At 30.5% G+C, this 24,865-nt stretch overlaps 1 protein-coding gene across 1 annotated transcript in view; it reads left to right on the top strand.

The window, feature by feature from the left end:
* LOC129218884 (neuroligin-2-like) overlaps window positions 1–22,461 on the top strand; it is a 196,864-nt gene extending 174,403 nt beyond the window's left edge. Inside the window, exons 8-9 of the mRNA XM_054853205.1 lie at window positions 14,106–14,341; window positions 22,380–22,461. Of these exons, the coding sequence (XP_054709180.1) occupies window positions 14,106–14,341; window positions 22,380–22,461 (318 nt within the window). The remainder of the gene's footprint in view (window positions 1–14,105; window positions 14,342–22,379) is intronic.
* The last annotated feature ends 2,404 nt before the right edge of the window (window positions 22,462–24,865 follow it).

Here is a 24,865-nt window from a genome sequence, read left to right as displayed (position 1 = left end):
AGATAAGAATTCAATTTAGTTTTAACATACAGTGGCTCCCAAAAGTCTTCGCACACTTGCGATTTTCAATGAAATACTTCATTGGTATAAATCCATTGGTTAAAAGTCATATTTTTGAATGGGTATTTAATTATAAGATCCTTGATCTATTTTAAACAAAATTACATGAAAAATTTTAATAAAATATCAACGCTGAATTTTTCAAAAATAAAAAACCAAAAAGTACCGGAAATTTTATCTCACAAAAGTCTTCGTACACTTTGAAAAAATATCTATATATTAGTAAATAAGCTAACTTTTTATGAAGTTATTATTTAGCAGAATATGATGCAGTACCAACAACAGCTTTTAAACGTCTGGGAATAGATTTCGTTGTTTTTTCTTTATTTTTTGTGCAATTTCTGAGTAAGTGTTCAACCGTACTTCGAGTCTTACAGTCTCTAGTTCGCTTTTCGTTTCAATGCTGTATTTTCGTAATCTCCAAATATGTTACATTAAGTTTAAATAAAAAGCATGATTCATTATTTCATCAAAAAATTCCAAACTTCCAAGTCCTGATGCTATAAAGCACCCTTACACAACAACACTTTCACCGTCCTGAGTAACTGATCCAACTAGGTTCTTAAGATTAAGTTCTTCATTTTTTCTTCTACTTGCAATTGTACAACAATTTACCCAAAAACGTTAATTTTTTTTCATCTGTAAATAAGACGTTATTCCAAAACTTTTTGAGCTTATTTATCATTGATTTTGCGACGGAAAGAGTAAGATTTCTGTTTTTCGCACGAACAAGAAAATTTCTGCTGGAAGAAGTCCCATCTTATCCAGCTATTCAGAGAACTTTGCGAACAATTTTAGGTGAAAATTAAGCGTAACATTTTTCATTAAATTCTACAAAAACTTTTACAGCACTCAAATGTGTATGTTTCATATTTTTTTTTAACTGTAAATCTCCGATCACGCTTTGTAACTTTGCCAGTTGACCTTTTTTTACCTTGTTTTCGATCCAAATCTTTTCTTTAAAGCATTTTATCAACCACTTTATTATAAAATGGTATAAATCAACTAATTTAAAGACATTTCAATTAAATTTACCGCTACTGTGAGGAAAAAAAATCAAATTTCGAATGGCGTTTGTTCTTTTTACGAATACCAGACATTTTAAAATAATAAGCAGACTATTAGGGTATAAATAAACAAAAAATTAAAGCTAAATGACTTTACAGTGTCGACACAATACAAAAATAATAAAAAAATGACATGTTATAATTTTAATCATGAATTTATTCGAAAATAATGCAGTGTACGATGACTTTTGTGGCGTATTATTTCTGTCTCTTCGTTTCTTGACAAATTTCAAAAATAAAATCAGGCAATATTTTTAAAAAAGTTACTGGGTTTTATTTAGAATGGCATAGAAATGATGTGGAAAAAATTGGACTTCATATTCGAATTCAGTTTTGCGTTATTTTGGTTTTACTACAAAATTTTAAGGTGTACGAACACTTTTGGGGGTATATATCCTCAAACGGTGTGATTCTGACAGCAAGACTGAGCTGACTATACCGTTACAAATTTTAATATAAGTAGAATAGATTAAATTACGTGAATGATTAAGCAGAGTACAGCACATTTCAAACCTAGCATCTGTTATGGAAAAACAGCATCCTACCTGCTTATGGTTATGACAATCTATTTGGCCCTGTTTAACCCTTGCTGTCTCAAACTCTCCCCATTCGAGGATAAGTCTAGTACTAACGCAAATTTTGAATCTCAGTAAAACGTACTTTTATAATATTTTATTTCGGAAAATACCATTGATTTAAATACAATATAATAATGGTTTCCAACAACACTAATAATAAATGTAATAAAAAAGTAGAGTACAACTTATAAGAAGATCAGCAATAACAAAAAATACAATAGTACTAATAATATTAACAATAACAAAGAAAAATACTGATAATAGAAATATTTCTGTAAAATTAACTTAATTTAGATGTATTTAGTTCTGTTATAACATTTAAATCGATAAAGGCTTTAATTATAGTTTGAGACATACTGTTATTTTTCATTGCGTAAGTATTGTGCATAAGTAAGTCTTTCCGTTAAATGTCTACAAATGTAAAACTAAGATAATAATATTTTGTGCATTTTTGCTTATTTTTTATCGAATATTTCTTGCACTTATCAACATTTGAGGAAAGGGATTCTTGTCGGATGTGGGTTTTATTGCCGTCCAAATTTAAGTGCTTCCACTTTATGTTTATGTTCAAGAAGCTATAAATACAACTTTCAATAATATGATCTTGCAATCCTTATTAAATGTGCTTTGATTGGTATTAACCGTAATAAAATACTACTTCCAATATCGAAATAAATTTAGATTGCTTACTTTATTAGTGCCTCTTTTAAGCGCAAGTGATGGATTCATACTTTTCTGCAATGGCAATTTGACGAAATACGAAAATGTGTTGTAATATTTTATCAGAATGTACACTTTCCTTTTTGATTTGTTTTCCTTATAAAGTAATCATGTCGAAGAAAAGAGTAATATAAACAGTTGCAAACTCGTTTTCAAATTGTATTTTCTCAATTACTCACCTAGTTGAGTCATGAGTTTTTACTGAATTAGAAACGCTTATAACCCTTGCTCTCAATAATTTGAAATTCATTATTCTATACAAAAGGTAAATCTGTTATGATTAAATGTTATGAGAGAATGTTAATGTGTACAAGAATTTTTCGCCTCCTTAATATGTAATTTATTTTGGTTTAAAATTAATTTGAAAGAAAAAACTTAGAAAATGTTTTGTGATGCACAATCCGTGTCCTCCACCGTTTTCCAATTAAACAAATTTATCTTTTACTGTGAAATTTGGTCTAGTAATCATCTGGTTAATCAAAAGGTGACTGTTTTTAATGAAAATTAAATGCATAGTTAAACATACTAACTTTTTGAATATATAATTTATTGGGACAAATATATTTTTTAAAGTTTTACGATTCAAATGGTTCATGTTATTAAGGGGTAAGGAAAACGTATGGAAAAAAATGAACTTTCTAAACAAATTTCAACACGTAAAGATTTCGTCTTTTCAAACATGAGAGAATATTTTAATAAAATGAGTCACAGTGCGAAACCAGAACAGATCAAAAAATATTTGCTTTTAAATTAAAATTTCCTAAAACAAGAGAAAATAAAGTTATCAGTGTCCTTTTATGATCAATTGTGTTTTAATTTTACCAAAGAAATGGTTAAATTAATCTAAAAATATTATATTCTAAGCCGATTCCAAATCCTTGGGTTATTGAAAAGAGAACATTCCCTTTGAAGAAAGAAACCACCCTCAACTTTTCTCAGAAGCAAATAACTTGTACCTCCTAACGGGTCTATAATTATGCAGGTGGGTGAACATGAGCAAACAAGCTAAAAATATAGAGTTCGAAATGCGTGTTTGCTTTTGCGATGAACATATTTAAATTTGCGTTACTTTAATCCTTTAAAACTGTTTTTCTATTCCAAGTTTTGAAATCGATTCCAGAATGTTGTTCGGATGAGGATTCACTGAAACCGAAGTAAATTTATAGCGGGATGCACTTTGAATCTATGAATTATCAAGTTATTTTTAGTCTTCTCAGATTTAATGCATCGGTTAGTTAATCGTACTGCTGTAAAATTTTCCGAATTTCTGAAGATATCTAAGTGTTTTTAGTTCAGATGTAGACACAATATTTATTTTAAATTCAGATTTAATTTCTTTCTAGAACATATGATACATTTTCCACACTTTTATGAGAGTTTTTAGTAAGAAGTGGCAAAGTAAATTGCGGTTTCTAGAGATTTCATTGAATTCGTATTATCCACATAATTCAAAAGGTTTTTCTTCCAATGAAAAACGTAAATAAAATACAGTGATCCACATATAGTTTGAAAACATATCTTTACAGAAAAGATAGGCCTTTCTAATGCGAATTGTTAAAAATATACAAATTATAGTAATCTTAATTTTAGTAAACTTAAAAATGATATTTGAGATGAGTGCTGGTTAATTTTAGGCTCAATACTTTTAACACATTGTTTGCCTGAGATCCAAATATTCACACAAATACTGAATCAATGATGTTTATAGCTTAAAGTACAGTTGTAAGAATTTTTCATGACAGTTTGTTACAATTATACAATAATTAATGCAATATTTTGAGAGCAACTTAAACTTTACTGATTTTTATTCACGGCTGCATGAAAGGTACACACACAAGAACAAAGCCGCTTACTATGTAACCAGTACACAATTGTTTATTAGTTTGTATTTCACATTATCTGCAATAAGACATTTTGAAATCCGAGAAGTTTTAAAACTATCTTAAGAGCCACAACCTTAACGGTACATTAAAGCTTATCACATACTTTTGAAATTAATTGGATTACCATTTTACTCATCAAACTATAACGAATTAACAAATTTCGGCAGTTGAATTTTTAACTGACTAATATAACTAACAAACAAGATGGAGAAATTAAAAAACAATTTAGCACAGTTGCTTTGGAAAGTCAACGGATTGCGATTTTCAATGCTTATTAGGTAAATTATAACTATATGTTCACAATATCTTCCATGAAAATAAGAAAGGAGACGATTGGATCCTGTAATTTATTAAATTTAAATAACACGGGCAAAAGCTGAGTAGGACTATTTATTAGGAATATTATCTTTAAATGTTTAGTTCCTTAAAACCATTTAATTGAGAGGTAGATTTCTGATAAATTTTTCGGATGAAGATTTACAATTGAAAGCAAATTTAAAAAAAAAAACTTTATTACTTACATGCGCTCTAACATCTAAAATTAAACACAAAGATTTTTTTTAGTCTCTACATTATACCAGGCACGTTTTCCCTACTTATTACTATTCTTTATTTATTTTACTGACATTTTTCAAATTTTTGCTTTTTTTAGTTTTTTTTTTTAAATTTAGTCTTTCAATAAGCGTGCTCTTTACTCATTTTGAAAATAAACCTAACTGTGGCAGTCTCTTCGACTTATTCGAAATTATTTTACGCACTAATTTTTTTAATAATCTCCTAATAACTTCTCAATGACACATGATGAAACAATTTTTTAAACTGCTCAAAAATATGATGGGACATTCGAAAATTGGGTACTTAACACCGGACTGACAAACATTTAGTAGGGTAATGGCACCAGTAACAGACATGATTACGACATCGCTCTCAGGTTTACTCAATTTTGTGAGCATTTTAATGTATTTTTACTTTTAGAACTATTTTTCACTCATGCAACTACATCTCATATAACGTCTGGCTGCTTCTGGATCCTCTGAATTACTAAATTCTATTTTTATTTGCTCAATTTCGAAAAAAAAAGGTTCTACCCCCAGTAACAGACACTGAAAAATCTGATGATACCCAGTGACATATAGGATGATGAAAGGATGAGTAATGCACACATTTCAGTTTTATGTTCAAAATGTGCAAAAGGTGAAGCCTTATTAAATTCAAATAAACATGAATCACCAGCTGACCTCGTGGTGGGTATTCTTAATCTCTCACAGCCTTGAAAATACCAACTGGCTCATGAACTTCACTCTGATCACACTAGATGGTTGTACCATATTCATGGGCCAAAGCAACATCAGTTTTACCCGCCTAAAATTCTTATTATTTAAATCCAAACGTATGACTGTCTATTACTGGACCCTTGTCTGTTCCTGGTGCCGTTACCCTATGCCTTCATTTACATTTAATTATTTCTGGTAAAACTAACGACTTCACAATGAACAGCAAATTAATTCGGTAAAACTAACGGCATCTGAACTGACTGCACACTGCAAATAAACCTGCACAATTTGGAAAGTTTGTTTCAGAAAAAGTGATTCTGATATGTGAATGTGCGCTATGAAGTATTCTGAATAAGCTCCGTCAGAAGGAAAGTGTTCCGAATGTGTTCTGGATACTGAACCTTGAGTGCCAACACACGAGTCCAGGCAGCAGATGGTTCGTCAACACATTTGAAAACATGTTTGGTCACATTTGGGCACACTTGTAAAATCATTGCTTTCTTTGCTGCAATGAGAATGTCTAGATGAAGATTGGCTGGTTGTACTATATACTGTATGTATACAGTATTAAATTAAATGACGTTATTTTTACTGTAAATTTTGTTATATTTTTTCAATACTCTCACTCATAAACTTAATTGAAAGAACTTTGTGCTACGAAATTGTGACGTATTTCATCACGTGAGCCAAATTCTGCGAAGCTACACAGAAAGTATTAGTAAACATTGATGTCGATTTCAGAATTTTCATCTCTAACTGTTATGGTCTGGTTTGGAATAATTTAACGCAAGTTACTTATTTCCATTACTATTCATGACATTGTGCTTAAACATTTGAAAATTGATTTAGCACTCGCAGATCGTTGAGCTCCATATTTTGGGTACATTATACGTTAGCATTTGTACATTAAGCACTTGTACATCTCTGAGCATTCACATTTTGTTTTAAATAAACTTTTATTCATTATACTGTTTAAGTTGTAGAAGAACCTAAATAACTAAATTTAAAAATCATACAATTTTAATCGAGATGTTTAAACAATTGATTATGCTTGGAACAAGGATCCGTAACCTTTATTGTTATTTGTTACACTTTATAAATTTATAAAATTTGAGTCTCACAATTTAAATTCAACACAAATGCATAGTAAAGCAAAAAAAAAAATGATGTTTCAATTTCTACTCTGAGCTCGAAATATATGCAAAAAGTTATATCAGCTATGTTGATCTGATTTCTGAAACTACTAAAGCTTATATAGGCTTGTATAAATGTATGTGTGTCTCAGTACATATATATGGCCTGGAATTGTTCAAAAATAAGACTGAGAAACAAAATGTTTAAAATCACCGGTTTAGAAGATAATTCTGAGAAATTTACCTTTTTTTTGCCTTATTTAAATACATTTTTCAATTTGCTGTTCGACACGTTAATAAAAAATTTTATATTTTCAAAAATGACCTCGTCCTCTTTAAGAAAAATGTACAACTTGATGAACTAAAATTAAATAACATATGATGAAAATTTGGACGAAAACCGTGTAATTATTGGATAAGTAAAAAGTTCATTCTGTTGCAGATATTAAAGGAATATTTCAATATTATACATATATTTCATGCAAACTATTTAACACTATAAAAGAGAGGCTCAGGGGGCCACAGACGGGAATACTCGGAATTTCAGGGCTTTTAATTTTAAAAAAAATCCAATTTTAGCTTTAGTAACGCAATTTTAGGCCATATTTTTAATGTTCGGGCAAAGGTGTATGGATACCTTCCCGAGATATTTGTTGGAGTTGATGTTTTGAAAATAACGTTTAAGCTGTCTTTGGGTGATGTAAAGGTGAGAAAACGAAGAGGAGGGGGGGGGGGGTTAAAAAATGAATTAAACTGGAGTTTTAAAATTGCAATTTTAGATTGGTCTTTAGTAAACTATAAGGGTAAGAGTTTCCATGAATGATCCCTTCCGAAAACGATTCAGAGGTGAAGAATTAAAAACATTTTTAGGGGACTTAAAGGGATATTTGACCTTAATGTTTCAAAATTTAATTTTAAAAGTATAGTTTTAAGCTGAACTGGAAGACGTTAGAGGAAGGGAACTCGGAGACTCTCGCCGTAAATTTAAAAAAAAAACTGATATCTTAAAAACATTTCAGCTATATTTGATGAAAAAAGGGAAGGGAGGAGGGAGGGGGGGCTAATTCTACAAAAATATTTTCCAAGAGAATTTAGTGTTAAAGGGGACAAATATTATTTGTGTTCAACTGATAAAGTTTATAAATGTAAAAAATAGCTTTAAATAAATTTTTATGAAATTTTACAATAGAATCGACTTGCATGTAAAAACGAGGATTCTGCAATGCAAATGTCCAGCAATGTGATATAAATTTTAAAATCTGTACATGAGTCAAATAAATTAATTAAAAAATATTGAGTAAATGACTGTTAAGTAGTAAAAGAGTAAACGATTTCTGCAGATGCATTTCAAAATTTCCTTTTATTGAAAAGAAATGAACATACTTTTGTTCAAGCTCGAGTTATGTAAAATTTTTTGCTGACGTCGTTTGTATTTAAATTTCCAGACATTTGAAACTGAAATTCATTTTTTTTCGTATTTTTAAAAGCTTTGAAACAATGAACCTACCACACTAAATTAAATTAAACGTTCGACTGGAAACAAAATAAGTCAAATTTGACCAACACTGAATTAAACTTTTGCCCAAAGACGATGAGGATTCCGCAATACTACTTTCAGCAATGGGATGTAAATTTTAAAATGTGTGTTTATGTCAATTAGGTTAATTTTAGAAATATTTTGTTTTACGACAAGATGTGTTTGGTAAACTGCAAAATAGGAGTTCAGAGGTTCTAAGTGCATCAGTTTAAAATGTGTTTTAATTTTTAGCTGCATTAGGGATCTTATTTCTTCCTTGAGACAATTTAACTTTTTAAACAGCACTCTGTATTTCAAAGTATAATTAAGCGAGTTTGACCAGGAATTTCTGTGAACTCGTGTTTTTATTTAAAGAAAATTGCACTATTGAAAAAATTCAAGTGCAACTGAAACTTTTTAAGTTGAAGTGGCCCATTCAACTCAAACATAATTCGATCCAATCAAATAAGATTGTATCTACCAATAGAACAGCCAAAAATTTGCATTGCCTCATCTAGTTGAAATTTTGCACTACGCTACTGGTAGATAGCATTCCATCGAGTTGAACAGAATCGAGTTGAATGTGACATTAAAAAAAAAAGGCAAGTTACGTTTAATAACTTTTGATCAACCTAATAATCGGATTTTCACAAAATTTTATTCCAGAAGTAATTTTCCCGAAAAATCATACTGAAATAACAATTTAGAAACAGTACGTAGTGAAATGTTTGTCGCTCAATTTTTCACCAAGTAAGCGTCCATTCATAACATGATTTCAGGGGTACATTCAAACAAAATAATTGATGATTTGATTCGAACGAATTCTATCAACCAAAAGTGAAGTTACGAGCCGTTACTTTTCAAGAAAAATAATTCCGCTTCCACACAAAACTGACCAAAAATCGTCATTCAATCATTTATCATTAGCGTTTCTGGTACTGGAATATTTACGAATTCACCTCTGATACATGCGTACTTACTGGCGTCACGAGAAAACTCGTGATAATGAATTCAGTAATTATCAAAAATGGGCATTTTGATTGCCTGTACATTCATATGCACTTGCAGACGGGTCGAAAACACTAAACATACATCTGGGAATGAGTCAAATAGATTTTTTTGGCCTAATTCAAATGAAATTGTTTTTTTTTTAATTTATTGCATTTACACCTGTACTTTGCACAAGGAAGAAAAACTAAATACTAAACTAATTGGTAATTCCATCTTTCCAGTGAAGTTTCACAGAAATGATTAGTTGTTAAAGAACGTCATTGCATCTTAATGGTATAAAAGAACACAACTTTCTTTAATGGTCATTGATCACAAACCGAGCAGTAGCTAAGTAGTAGGAACCTAAACAAATTAGATTTATAGACAGTAATAAAAACGTTTTTGTTCTTCAGGAATTTTTTTTAAATTAATTTATGTAACCATTTGTTTTTGACACATTTTTCTTTACTTTTTACATTATTGATTGACTTTGAAAACTTACTTATAGAAATTTATATTTCAAATTTAGTAATCACTTCTGTAGTAAATATGATTTTGTACTACAATTTCCTGCTACTTTTTTTTTGCTCGTTTGTCATTTTGCTGTAAACTATTCAATTGGTTTTGAGATGCCATTAGATTTTAAATTTTCATACTAATAATACAGATTAATAATCATATTTACTCAAAGCCTAAACCCATCTTCAAGCCTGCAGTCTCAACAAAAATGAATTTAGGGAGTATTTTTTATTTTTATAAGCTTCTTATATACTTGGGTTCTTGGGTAGCACACATTCCGGGAGGATATTAGTGATCGGTAATTGTTCCGAAACGTATAATAAAAACTGTACTAAAACGCGAGCCACAAAATGTTTAGCGCAAGTGTTCAAAAACCATTCTTTTATACTATCTATGAAATGTCCAAAAAGTGCGCTACATCTGGGAATGAGTTAAATGGAATTTTTTGGCCTAATTCAAATGAAATTGGTTTTCTTTAATTTAATGCATTTACTCCTATACTTTGCACAAGGAAGAAAAAATAAATACTAACTAATTGGTAATTCCATCTTTGCAGTGAAGTTTCACAGAAATGATTAGTTATTAAACAATTTCATTGCATTTCAATGGTATAAAAAAAGACTGCTTTTTTTAATGGTCATTGATCATAAACCGAGCAGTAGAACTACTGAGTAGCTAAGTAGTAGGAACGTAAACAAATTAGATTTATAGACAGTAATAAAAAAGTTTTTGTTCTTGAGGAACTTTTTTTTAAAAATTAATTTATGGAATTATTTGTTTTTGAGACATTTTTGGTTACTTTTTACACTATTGATTGGATTTGAAAATTTATTTATAGAAATTTATATTTCAAACTCAGTTGTGATTTCTGTAGTAAATATGATTTTGTACTACAATTTCCTGCTCTGTTTTTGCTCGTTTTTCATTTTTCTGTAAACTATTCAATTGGTTTTGAGATGCTATTAGATTTTAAACTTTCATACTAATAATGCAGATTAATAATCATATTCGCTCAAAGTCTAAACCAATCATCAAGCCTGCAGTCTCAACAAAAATGAATTTAGTGAGTATTTTTTCTTTTTATAAGCTTCTTTTATACTTGGGTAGCACACATTCCAGGAGGATATTAGTGATCGGTAATTGTTCCGAAACATATCCTAAAAACTGTACTAAAACGCGTGCCACAAAATGTTTAGCGCAAGTGTTCAAAAACCATTCTTTTATACTATCTATGAAATGTCCAAAAAGTGCGCTACATCTGGGAATGAGTTAAATGGAATTTTTTGGCCTAATTCAAATGAAATTGGTTTTCTTTAATTTAATGCATTTACTCCTATACTTTGCACAAGGAAGAAAAAATAAATACTAACTAATTGGTAATTCCATCTTTGCAGTGAAGTTTCACAGAAATGATTAGTTATTAAACAATTTCATTGCATTTCAATGGTATAAAAAAAGACTGCTTTTTTTAATGGTCATTGATCATAAACCGAGCAGTAGAACTACTGAGTAGCTAAGTAGTAGGAACGTAAACAAATTAGATTTATAGACAGTAATAAAAAAGTTTTTGTTCTTGAGGAACTTTTTTTTAAAAATTAATTTATGTAATTATTTGTTTTTGACACATTTTCGGTTACTTTTTACACTATTGATTGGATTTGAAAATTTATTTATAGAAATTTATATTTCAAACTCAGTTGTGATTTCTGTAGTAAATATGATTTTGTACTACAATTTCCTGCTCTTTTTTTGCTCGTTTTTCATTTTTCTGTAAACTATTCAATTGGTTTTGAGATGCTATTAGATTTTAAACTTTCATACTAATAATGCAGATTAATAATCATATTCGCTCAAAGTCTAAACCAATCATCAAGCCTGCAGTCTCAACAAAAATGAATTTAGTGAGTATTTTTTCTTTTTATAAGCTTCTTTTATACTTGGGTAGCACACATTCCAGGAGGATATTAGTGATCGGTAATTGTTCCGAAACATATCCTAAAAACTGTACTAAAACGTGTGCCACAAAATGTTTAGCGCAAGTGTTCAAAAACCATTCTTTTACACTATCCATGAAATGTTTAAAAAGTGCGCTAAGAAGTATATACATGTTCCAAACAGTGTTTCTAGAAGTGTTTTGAAAACTGACCGGAAAAAGTGTTCTAAAAAAGGGGACAAGTGTATGTGTTCAAAAAGTATCATGACATGTGTTCACAAAACGGTTCTAATAACTATTACAAAAATAGTGTTCTTAAAAAGGGGACAAGTGTACGTGAGCAAATAGTGTTCAAAAAGTGTTTGATTTTTTGCAGTGTAAAAACTTATCTGTTGACTTATTTCTACGATTTTTCAGAACGTATTTCGCCACCAGTCTGAAACCATTAGTTCATTTAATATTTTTGGAGTTCATCATATGTGGCCGAGACAAGAAGTAAATGCTATAATGTCAATTTAGAGATAGAGTAGTCTGAATGTTAAATGTAAACTTAGCAATTCAATACGCAATATCAAGCTCCAAAACTCAAAACATCGTCAAAAATTAGAAAACGATCTTGGGGGAATGTGGGACAAAGTGAAATAGTTAAGATGACTGAGCTTTTTAAAATGGAAGAAATTGGAAATTTGTTTTAAAAATTACAGCAAATAAAGAAACAGCATTATTCTATTTTATAATCAAACGTGCATTGAAACATTTATTTTTGGTAGTAAAATTCTGCCTTCAAAAAAAAAAAGTAGATTATTTTCACTTTTTTTTCTAACCAGTGCAAAATAAAAGGAAAAGTTAGACAGCAATGAGAGGTGATGATTTCCGAGTAATTAGAAGAAAAACCACTTAATGAAAATTTCTTATACATACTATTTTTTTTTCAAACTTTTTTTTTCTTTTGTAACTAGGATAAGTGCACCCGTGCTCGACCAGTCTCCATAAGTTAGATACTACGACATAAAACATCCGTTAAATAATATGTATCTAATTTAAGATAAAGTATGCCGTAATACCACGTTCACTTACCTATCACCAAACATCAGCCAATAGCGGTGAGGTGCGGGTAATTTTTCTTGGATTGATAATAAATCATTTTTAATGAAAACAGTGTTCACGCTCTTCTAGCTTGCCATTCCGCTTATTAAGCCGCTATAGCTACGGCAGTGGTTATAAGTTTCGCATTTAATGTTGTTGAAATTAATTCCCCTATATCCCATAAGATTAATAAAAATAAAATGGCCGAGCACTGGCTTTCTATATATATGACTGATTATTGGATCATTTGCTCGTATTAAAGGTTGCTCCTTTAAATGAAAATGCTCTTATTGCTGAAATAATTAAATAGAATACAATACGAAAAGTGTAGAATTTAGTTTTAAAATGTTTTTGCTGTTGTACTAATTACTGGAGTTGATACTTTGACAGTAAGTAAAAACATGTGCTCTTAAATGGTCCACTACTTGTGTTTTTACCCGATGTATTTTTGCTTATCGCTGTTTCACGAACTTAAAGTAGTAAGTATTGGATCCTTAGCATTTGACTAACGGTATTCTTTTGCATTTAAAACTTCCAATAAAATGCAACTGCATCGGAATTGAATGAAAAAAACCTTCTTCTGTTTGAACATTTTTTTCGCTTTTCCGCAACACATAAATCTTCCAGTCTGAAACCGTCAGTTTACATGCTACTTTTAGACGTATCTGTGGCAGAGACAAGATGCATAGATTGCATTTGCATTGGAACTTTTATTTCTGAAATTTTGAACGTTAAGTAGTATGAAATAAAGAATAAATACCTTTGTGCTGAAAAATTTAAAATGTCAGTAATCCAACGTTATTAAGCACAAAACTTGCAAATGATTGCAGACACGTGTTTCGGTGTTACAAGGAACACCTTTTTCAATGCAAAGAAGTGTGAGCTTTTGGATGAAAAGTCATCCGAGAAAAGCCAAAAGAGGCTTTTCTCGGATGACTTTTCATCCAAAAGCTCACACTTCTTTGCATTGAAAAAGGTGTTCCTTGTAACACCGAAACACGTGTCTGCAATCATTTGCAAGTTTTGTGCTTAATAACGTTGGATTACTGACATTTTAAGTTAAGTAGTATGGTTGCTTTTTATTAAGTGTTTTTAATTTGATAGATAAAAAAACTTCTTTCTCATCATTAACAAGTTTTCAAAACAAAAGCATTTCATCACTTAGTAACAGAAACAATATGACAAGTCATTGAAGCATTTTGAGGAATAAATAAGTACATATGAATAGACCTAAGTAGTATGATTCAAGTACGATATTAGAAGTAGCAACACATGCAAATTTTTTATTTAGGGGAAAAAATAGGTAAACATGTCTTTTAGCATTAATCATATGCTTTCTTTTACAGAATCGTCGCTGCACGGAACTTGAGAGTGCTCCCTCCACCATCAAACCAAATATACGAGCTCCACCTCCATCACCAGACTTGCAACGCGCTGACTTGACCCATTTCATTCCTCCTCCACCAATCTTCATTCCTCCACTGTCTCCAGCCGCCTCAGTCGATGATGCTCTTACCTTCATTCCATTGCGAGAGACGTCGGCTGGAGGTAGCAAGGCCTCTTCCCAAGAGGGACAACATGCGTGAGTCACGCTTCTTGCTCGCTTGACCATCCGTCGGCTGAGCGGGGACGGTTGGTTCAGTTACTGGTTATACTTTGGTGGATTGTGCGACTTGTTAACATGTATTACGAGGTAGTGCCGGATAAAGCCCTGGATCGTAGCTTAAGTAGCGATACGTCCGCCATCTTGGGGCTAAATGTTGCGTTCTTTCTATGTCTGCTATGATGAAGTAGCGGGTTTTGCTTCTTGATGGTAGATTGATATGAAGTGAATGACAGCTCACAACAAAGGAGAAAAACACGTTACTTCACTATAGTGGGCACAGGAAAAATCGGCGTTTAGCGTTAAGATGGGGTCTGTCCACGGTGACTGACGTTACAATTTGACTCTATTTTTAACTTACAAATTCAGCACCTTCTTGAAATTAAATTTTGTTTCTTCTGAAATTGACCTAAAATATTATGATATGGTGATTCACAGCCCCCACACTTGTATTCAGACTTGAGGAAATATTTTTGGGCGAAATTAAAGGGAATAATAAAAAAAAAAAAAAACGTGACTGATGTTACGCAGAAGAGACATTGAGAAAATTGACTTACATATAATTGGAAATTCTCTTCAAACTAATAATGAAAAATGTAAACAGATTTTTCACCCTTAAAGTAGAGATTTTAGACTTGATGAAAACACTTGGTTTTATTGGAAAAACTTAAAAACGGAGAGTGTAAAACTAATTTAACACTCGTGACTGATGATACAAAGATTTTGTGACTGATGTTACATTTACAATAAATTGCTGCAATTATATATTATTTCTCCTAAAAAATGAAATTAGCACATGTTTTGTTTAAAATGGTATTTAAATTACAAGAAAAGTACGTTTATAAAGTTTTAAACGATATATTTTTGACGCATTTCATAAAGTAAAAAATCCTCTTGCATTTATTTCATCTAGTGCGCTAAATATTTTATTCCTTTCTCATGTGAATAATAAATTTCATTCACATTGACGGGATATTTTCAATGTCCTTCTGCTTGAATCTTGATAGCCACTAAACACTCTTAGTTTTTAATTTCAATGCATCTAACTTCTCGTGATACAATTATTAGTGATATTCTTCAAGAACCCGTTCTCCAGTTGCAGTCAACCATTTTGGAACATGTTCTGCTGGAAGTGATTCCCTCCTTTACTGAAAAAAAAGTTGTTGCTAAACACCTGCTGCAGCTTATAGATTAGAAAAAAAAATATCACTTAAATATAACTCGTAATATATGGCTGCAAGTCGGATGGTGATAGCTCTGAAATTTGCATGAAGCTGTGACATTTAGAAATATTTCTGTATCGATGATATAGCACTTTTTTCAAATGTATTACATTCAGAATAAGTTGTATCTGTTTGTCAAATTTCATATTGGATTTTTTTTTTTTTTTTTTTGCGGCTACAGTTTTCTTTTGTGAATATATAACAAAGAGCTCTTTTAATAAATAACAGATTTTACCAAGGTTTCATTATTTTAAAGAGGGGTAATACAGCTTATAATTTAAACCTGAGACTTCAATACTTTAAATTTGTTCTACTCTTTTTCTACTTCATCATCTAATTTCTCTTTTTAGTTCCATTCTGAACTAACTTAGGTAATTATGCTAGGTTTTTTAAAATTATTTTATTTATTTTTTATTGTCCACTCTTTTTAGTTTCCATTTCGTTTTACTTTTTGTAATTTTCATGTTTTCCTTTACTTCTTAATTGCCTCTTTTTTTGCCTTTCTGCAGCAATCAATGGCATTTGCACAATTTGTTTGAGGTTTATTACCGAAAAGAGAAATGTGACTGACGTTACTGTGACTGATGTTACATATTTTAAAGAGTTTTAAATAATTAAATTCAACTATTTCTAAATATTTAAGGGATTAATATTAAAGATATCATCATAAATGAAGAGAACATGACTTTTTATTAGCTTGGGTTTGTTTTTGTTTAAGCAATGCAAACTTTTATACAATTTTGTGACTGATGTTACATTAGAGAGTAAGAGGCCTAGTTTAAAAAAATGTTAAAAGACAATTATAACAGTTTAAAGTCTCTTTGTTGGTCTAAACTCTTCCTGTGTAAACAAAATTTCAATAAAAAATAAGATTGTAGACATAACAATTAATTTCCTAAGTGAAAAAAAAGGATTAACTTTTAGAGCCGCTCATACAACGGTACATGGGCACAGAGTAGTGTTGTTCAAATGTGTCTATAAAACTTACAAAAAATGTGTTTATAACTTTTTTTTGCATAGATTTATAAAAATATAGTCTTTTTCTCCTCATATGAAAGAAAAAATTTACTGATACAATGAAGTTTTTTTTTTTTTTACTGTGATGTCTCTAGTTTCATGGAATTGCCCGATGGCTGACGCATCGCTAATTTTAAGTTGCGATCCAGGGCTTTAGTGTCAAAGAGAAAAAATATGCAACAGCGTTGTGTTTTTCTTAATCCATTTTATAATGTTGAACATTGATTTAATTAAAAAAAAAACATTGCATCTGTTCTGAAAATGAGTAAATATATCTTTTCTACTGATGCACAAATATTGCAAATAAATGCATACACGTATTTTGGGATTACACAGAATTACGTTGTTAATATACTTGCCAGATGTTTACTCCATCTAGAGATTGTTTTTTTAGTAGCTGGACTGCAGACTGACAGTAAGGCAAATATGCTGGAAGCAATCCTTGTTTCAGAAGCCAATACTTGCTTTAGAAATGTACAAAAGGAAGTCAACAATGTTCATTTTGAGTTTAACAACAGCACTGATCGAAAAACGTAGAGTTAGCTGAGAAAACTAAGTTCATGTTTCGATTCAGCTCCCGAAATATAGTAACAAAACTCTCGGTTTAGAGTTTTAAACTAGTTTTAAACTCTCGGCACCAGAGAATAAATATTTTTATTGCCCTGTATAATTTGCGTTTGTTTAGTTGAATCAAATCTTCCCACGGGTGTTTTACCTCAGCCAAGCAATTAACGCAGTAGAGAAAAAATATTTCCTGCTGCAGTTCTTCCAAAGCTTCTGGGAGATACTGTGACTTCCTCCAAGCTGTGAGATGACTATAGTTGTTTACTTTTACACCATATGTAAGTCATTAATTATTAAGAGGGCAATTATGTTATCCTGATCCCCAGAGTACTAGCTCGTTTCAAAGGAAACAACTGTTCACAGAAAAGAAGCTGTAGATGGTTGTAGTTTTTTTTTAGGGGGGGGGAAGGATAGGGAAGTTGAAGCATAGAAAGAAACTGAAAACTTGGTTTTAATTGAAATGAATGAAAGTTAGGACACGAAAGATTTTTAACAGAAATAAACCAAATCAAGCCAAAACTTTAGCAAAGAAGCAACATTTTTTTTCCATCTGAAACGATGATAGTACAGACTATGCTTCCAGTAAATTAATTTATGACTGCCATATTATATATTTTTTTGAAATACATGGAAGTAAGTTTAATGTAATTGATATAAACAATTTTTAAGATAGATTGAAACACTACCTCGTAGTAATTGATGTTACTGTATGAAGTGAAGTGCCGTGAGTTATGTTGTGAGCCTAATGAATGCATTCCTATTAATCTCTCTTTCTCTCTCTCTCTCTCTCTCTCTCTCTCTCTCTATATATATATATATATATATATATATATATATATATATATATATATGTGCGTGTGTGTGTGTGTATATATCTTTCTGTAGGTGTAGTATCTGGAGTTGAAATGACTTGTATGAAACGCTATATCTTAAACTAAACCATTTATATATGTTCATCGTCAAAATATGAATGAGTGTTAAAAATAATTAAGAAAAAACCCTTTGTTATCTATATTTTTATAGTAAAAAAAACGTGAAATTTTCAAAATAATTTTAACGTTGCGTATGGTCATCTCGCACCCAAATACTGAGGAATGACCCTTGTACGACTGTGGTGATATTGATGTTGGACGAATAATTTGTATTTTGAATTTGATTCGGAGAGACTTTTTACATAGATGCATTTATGTGCAAAATTATTTTTGATTTGTTTATACGGGGTAGTTAAGTACTCAGAGGATCAAGGGTCCGGTTCTACTGAACAGATTTGCATGATACTAACCTCTTCATGAAACTTACCAAACCAAATTATGTATACAATTATACATAATCTCTCCACAAAATCTGGTGTATTCTTTCAATGTTTCTTTACTACAAATTATCCACAAATAACGCAAAAGCAATCGGGTGAATTCAGACAAGCCCTTTTTGCCGTTTAGTATTAGTAATAAAAAGGTTAAAACTTTAGACATGAAAACCATAAAATTTTGCACATTTATCTGCTAAGGAAAAATTTCTTGTACAGTTGCAACATATTTATAAAAAAATGTTCTTGTCTGCACAGAATCGTTTCAATCGAATAACAGAGAATAATTGAGAAGAGAGCAAAAGTAAGTGTGAAATGGGGGGGGGGAGAAAGTCATCCTTTCCAGTCGTACCTGATATTTACGTATTTCCTATTAGGATAACAACTGAAATTTAAATGAGAATTTTAAAAATATTTTTTTGTACAATTTAGTGCAATTTTTAAGATAATTATATTAACACAAGACTTAGAACATATTAACTTAAAAATTGCTTAATTCTTATGTTTGAAATATTTAGTCTCATAGACAAAAAAAATGGCCACAGATACAATTTATGATACTATATGCTGATCCCTTTCCTTAAGTATAACACCAGATTTGTGCAGGTGAGCGAGATTGCTCTGGAAATTCTCTGATTTGAAAGCTCGGTACATTGTTCGGTATTTATTTTCACAATTTCATAATTTTCTAATCCAGAGGCCAGAACTTGTAGCGGTTGAGATTTACTGAAATACGATTTTTAACAGTTCAAAACAATTAATTTTTATATTAGATGAGTATACACTAATAGCTTTCTTTCTGCTCATTTTTTATTCCATTTTACTTTTTTTTTGTTTTGTTTTCAAATTTTTTTTCTAAATTTGAAAACGACACATTTCTTATTTTTTTTCAGTCTAATCCAACTGAGAGGTATGTTTCTCCGACATTAGGAAATCAGTCTTTTTATACGTTATACAGGATTGCTTAAATACGGAGAATCTTTTTGAGTTTTATTTCTACGGGAAAGTAAGCAAAAGTGGGAAGTATAGAGTTAATATGTGACATAAAAAAGTTTTGTTTTAATAAAAAAAAAACAAGCTAAGATTTTGTATAAATACTTATATGTACTACATAAGAAAGACAAGTATAACGCAGTTTACTTTTTATGAAAACATTTTGATTTTTTTTTTTTATTGTTCTTCCTTTTAGAAAGAGAAAATATGAAAGAAAAAAGCTTGTTTTGCTTCTCAAAAGACTTCAAAGGGATAAAAGAGCATTTACATTGCATATTTAATCTTCATTTCTGTTCATGTACCTCACAAAAAACTCAAGACATAACACTTTCGGCCCAACTACCCATTTTGCCGTTTTATGAAAATATTAACCAATAAATAGCAAGAGTAACTTATTTTTTAAACTAAAGCATAATTGATGCTTTGACTTCCTTTCATAAATAACAGCGAGCCAAATTTATTTGTTACTGCTTACTTGCTAAATTTATTATTTACTTACTGCTTTTTTAGCACGCAAAATTAAGTAATAAAATAGGAGTTTTTGTTTAACTTTCCCGTCTTTTAAAGTTTAGAAGACTTCATTTAATACGTGTGAAGCAAAAATGTGTCCATTTTTCTCTCTTTTGATGGCCGTTTACTGTCAACAAAATCCTTCTAGCATCCATGATGGTGGATTTAAGATGAGTTGTTTGATATTATAGCGGTTTTAATGCACGATATATTTCAGATACTGTTTAGGGTACACATAACGCAGCGGTCAGGGCTTCCGAAGTTAAAAACAAGATTAATTTAAAGATCCATATTGTCTTACTTTTTCCAGGTATTTTAGTCAGACAATCTACCAATTCTCAGATTTTTTTTAATTAATGGGAAATTTGGTGTGTTTTATGTCATGTCTATGTGTGGAGATGGTACTTACTTTTAAATATATCTACAAAGAAAATGCAATCAGCAAAAAAAAAAAAAAAAAGAGGCTTAACTAAATGAACAACAAATGACTTATTTTGTAAAATTATAAGCTTGTGTGCGTATTTTTTTTTTTTTTTGACGTAGTTTCTTAGCGTCTTCTGTGGTAATTCAAGTTTTCACGCTCCCAAGAACTATTTTTCATCATTACACCATTAGAGTGGGATGATGTTAGTTTTTTTTTTTTTTTTTTTTAGAGGCAGCTGTGTACAAAGATGTGATTAGAATATTGTGAAGCACTTTTCTACTAATAATAACAATTTTAAAGCATACGATTTATTAAACTTATGATTTATTTATTATTATTATAATTGCGATTTATTTAAGTGTGACATTTGTTAGTTTGTTATATAAGTTTTTAATTTTTGGAACTTTAACATATAATTAATAAACCATCCCATATTATATTCACTTATCTGTTCAAGCAATAAGAGAATATCACAGGGAATAATAGGGCAATAGGAAGGTTGCTGTCTTTGATTGCGGTCATAATGGCGTAACGCTTGAACAGTAGGTGATGAGGCGATTAATTTTGATAAATATGCCCTTCCTGTTTACAAGTTAAGTGCCCTATATGGACTAAGTAGGATGATATGACTCATTACAAAAATTATTTTATTGAAATAAATCCAAACTTTTTAGCGTTATCTTTATTATTTTGGAAGAAAGCTAAAGTAGCGTTTGTTAACGCACGTGACTGTGTTCGGAGGCTTTTTCTCTCTTATAAATACAAAACATTCTAATAAAAATAGTCCTTCATGTCATTCAAAGCATGCTCTACAGTCGTCGACCGGTTAGTATTTGAGCATTTCAAATCACATAACACGAATGACATTTACTTAACTGTAATGCAAAGCGAATATTACCATCAAAATTCTATATGTTCAAAATGTCTACAGCAAATTTTCGATATAGCAGCACAACCTTAAAAGCCGCGATAATAAAACATCGTATTTAGTTACCCTTTTGGAACATTATGAGCTATTATAAGAGCTTCTCATGTCAGACATAACTATACATGAAATCTTAAATTTTCTTGAATAAGTAGGGGGTAAAATCTATAGTTATAAGTACACGCTTAAATGACAAAATTCCGCTGCATGGCACATCGTCGAGTCAAAGCCCTTGTTGATACATTTCGTCTTATTTCTAACTTCGATAAAAATAACAAACCTTTTATATTTTAAACTCCTTGAAGATTATTTGCTGAAGATTACTTTTTCATCAGAATTATTGCTACTACTTCTGGCATGTCTTCTAATTTTCTCCCCCAAATTTTGGATCCTCACTGTTGTGTCTTAGTTAATTAAATTCGTGTTTTCCCTAAATTTGCAGTAAAACTTTTTTTATAAGTTAAAGGCTTATACTTACGCATTGATTATTATTACAGAAGTTTTAAATTAAAGTTTTATACTGCTTTTAAGATCACCCATTTAATAAATTATGTGCTTATTAAAAAAAAAAACAATTAGTTGCACAATTTTCTTCCCAGAAACGATGATAGAGGGAGAAGCCAATATTTATCTAGCCAATAAAGTGCCATCGTAAATACATTTTAAATAAAATGGATTATGATACATATTACGAAAGATACGCCTTTACCTGCTAGTCGAGAAATATTAATTTCGAAACTCCTAACATTTCGTTCAATTATACAAATTTGAAAATTAGCTCTGATGGAAATGCCAAATGTGTCTTAGTAATTTTGCAACTTCCCGTTGCAGCCTTATTGACATACCTTATTAAAATACCTGATTATGTAGCTCTTATTTGGTTTAGTTTGAACGGAGTCAAAAGCCTGTAATTCTAATACGAATTATTTGTTAAGTTAATTACGATTTATTTCTGTTATGAAATATCTTTAAAGTTTTCTTTTTTTTTTGAATTATTCCTATTACGAGGCATTTGTTTTTATTTTAAAGTAAGATAATTATTTATTTTTTTGCAGTGGTGGATCCAGCCACACCACTAAAGTACGTTGGGCTCCTGATGTTGGATGCGAAGGTGACAGAGACGCAGTATGGCTCTGATGATAACTTTTTGTCCGCATCACAGGCCCATTCTGAAGATTCATCTTGAGGAAGAAGTTTGGATATCTTGTGTCAGAATGTTTTTCAAAGAGGGAAAATGTGTATACAATTGTAAATAACACAAAACTGATCGTGTTTCAGAAGAATATTGAACGTCGATGAAATGTACGGAATGATCTGTGATAATGGGACAGTAAAAATATATTATATGTTTATCATTGTAATCACGAAATGTGATAAAATCATTACAAATATCTATAAACTGTGACTGTTACAAGAATATGATATTTACTTTATGGATGACAAAACAAAAAATCTGATGCTGTAAGTTTCAAGGATTTCAATTGTACTCTCATAGTAATTAACCTGTCACAACAATATACAGACAAGTGAAGACAAAAATGATGAGAATGCATGTTTGCTTCAAAAACCAGTAAGTGTGAAATGTTTACTGAACTAATATCAAAGAAAAGATTTTCTCCAATATTGATCGAAATTTTTTGTTTGGAAATGTCAAGAAATATTTTTTTGAACCTCGGTCAAACGCGACGTGGGAAACGTATGTGGATATTTTTCATTTTTTAAACAATTTTTAATTGTTAGCTTATTGTTTGGAATAACTGTAGGTCCGAAATACAAGCTGAATACCCATTTTTCAGTTCTGAAAGCAAATGCAGAGTCATTTGGATATTTTCTTAGAGACTGAACCAACAGTGGGCTCTCCGTGCCAATAAAAACTGAATACTTAGCGTACATGCAAAAGCAGTAATTTAATTTATCTGGTCTTCTGTCATTAAACGTTTCTGTAACTGAATCATGAACACAGTTTTTTACAAAAACGTTTTGCGTTAAAGAGCTTAACGAAGAACAAAGAAAAAAAAGTTAAAACTCCAATTATATTTTTAACATGTTCTAGAAATAGTTTTAAAAAGAATAAAAAAATTATTGTATCATACTTAAATGACATGTGCAAGTTTAATTTTACTACTACATTTCTTCATGTAGCCTTTATTACTTTTTTTCGACTTCTTTTCATTAAACGTATTCTTTAAGCTCTTTAAGGGTGTTGACAAAACGTTTTTAAGTGTTTTAATCTATCCCAGGACTGTTCAAAAGGGATTTATATGTCATTGTGTTGTGGCTTTTGTAAAACTCGCAGCGTATTTTGTACTCACGAGTGGATGAAACCTGGGTTTCAGAATGGTTATTTATAATTAGTACATCAATTTTTACCAATAAGAGTGACACTTTCTGTAGGCTTAATCTCAAAATCATTGTCTGAATCCTGATTTCACATCACAGCCGCGAGTACCAGAAAATACATTGTTGTCGTCACTGCTGCTGCTGAGCTGTTTCAACTGTTTCACTTCAGCAGCAACCGATTTTTTCCCCGTTTTATATCATTGTGCAGAAAACAAATAACTATATTTAAGTTGAAAGTAGCTTTTAATGGTGGAGTGGGGATTACACTTGATTATCATACCCAATGAGTTACAATACTTAATTATAGTTTAATTTAGACAAAAGTTTGCTTTTTGCCGCAGTCGGTGTGAAACCAGGAGGAATAATGGAAAAAATCTCCACTCTTTGTTTTACATTACATTCGATTCAAATTTTTCTTACACGAAATATTTTTCAGCCTCTCTAACATAAATGCAAATTTTGAAATATGTTAATAGGATTTATTTAGCCCTTTTCAACTCGGAATTTACACACCTGGAACTTTGCTCGATTACACCTGGAACTTTGCTCGAGATACACCTGGAATTTGCTCACTTACATAAAGTTTGAAAATTTTCAACTATCTGAATTATAATCTCGTATTTACGTCATTAAAACACATGTTAATTTACAGTTTGAAAGATAAACCTTGATTTATTTTGTGCCAATAACAAATACACATTTTAGGAAAATATGAAGTTCTGAGTTCCCTTCGCTAAAATAAGTTCAAAGTATAAACAGGTACATGCACCACTTTATATCAACCAAATCATTATGATTTTACGGCAAATTAAGTGCCACACTTAAAGTGTTGTTTTACACATTTTGCAAAAATTCAATTACTTATGAAATCTGTTTGAACATTTTTTTTTTCAAAAACATTCTTCTTAACAACCTGTTTCTGTATACAATAAAATTCTTTGAGTGAGCAAAACTTCGTTGGCGTAAATACGGGATTTTATTTTTTCAGTGTATTTAATTTTCCACTTCAGTGTAAAGTGCATGCTTTGGAAATATCTCTTTCTCTCTTTATTCTTTAAAATTCAATGTATTACCTTCAATCTTTCCCTTACGTTATTACTTATAACGAAAGACCTAAAACACATATTTTACCTTCAAAAGCTTTTAATCATTAAAGGTTAAAAACTTTTTTTTTGTTTGTTTCTTTCAAATATGTCCTAAT

Source organism: Uloborus diversus, chromosome 3 (genome assembly GCF_026930045.1).
Source record: "Uloborus diversus isolate 005 chromosome 3, Udiv.v.3.1, whole genome shotgun sequence".
Classification (NCBI taxonomy): domain Eukaryota; kingdom Metazoa; phylum Arthropoda; class Arachnida; order Araneae; family Uloboridae; genus Uloborus; species Uloborus diversus.
The sequence above is the reverse complement of the archived record's forward strand: the minus strand, read 5'-3'. Positions and strand labels throughout refer to the sequence as shown.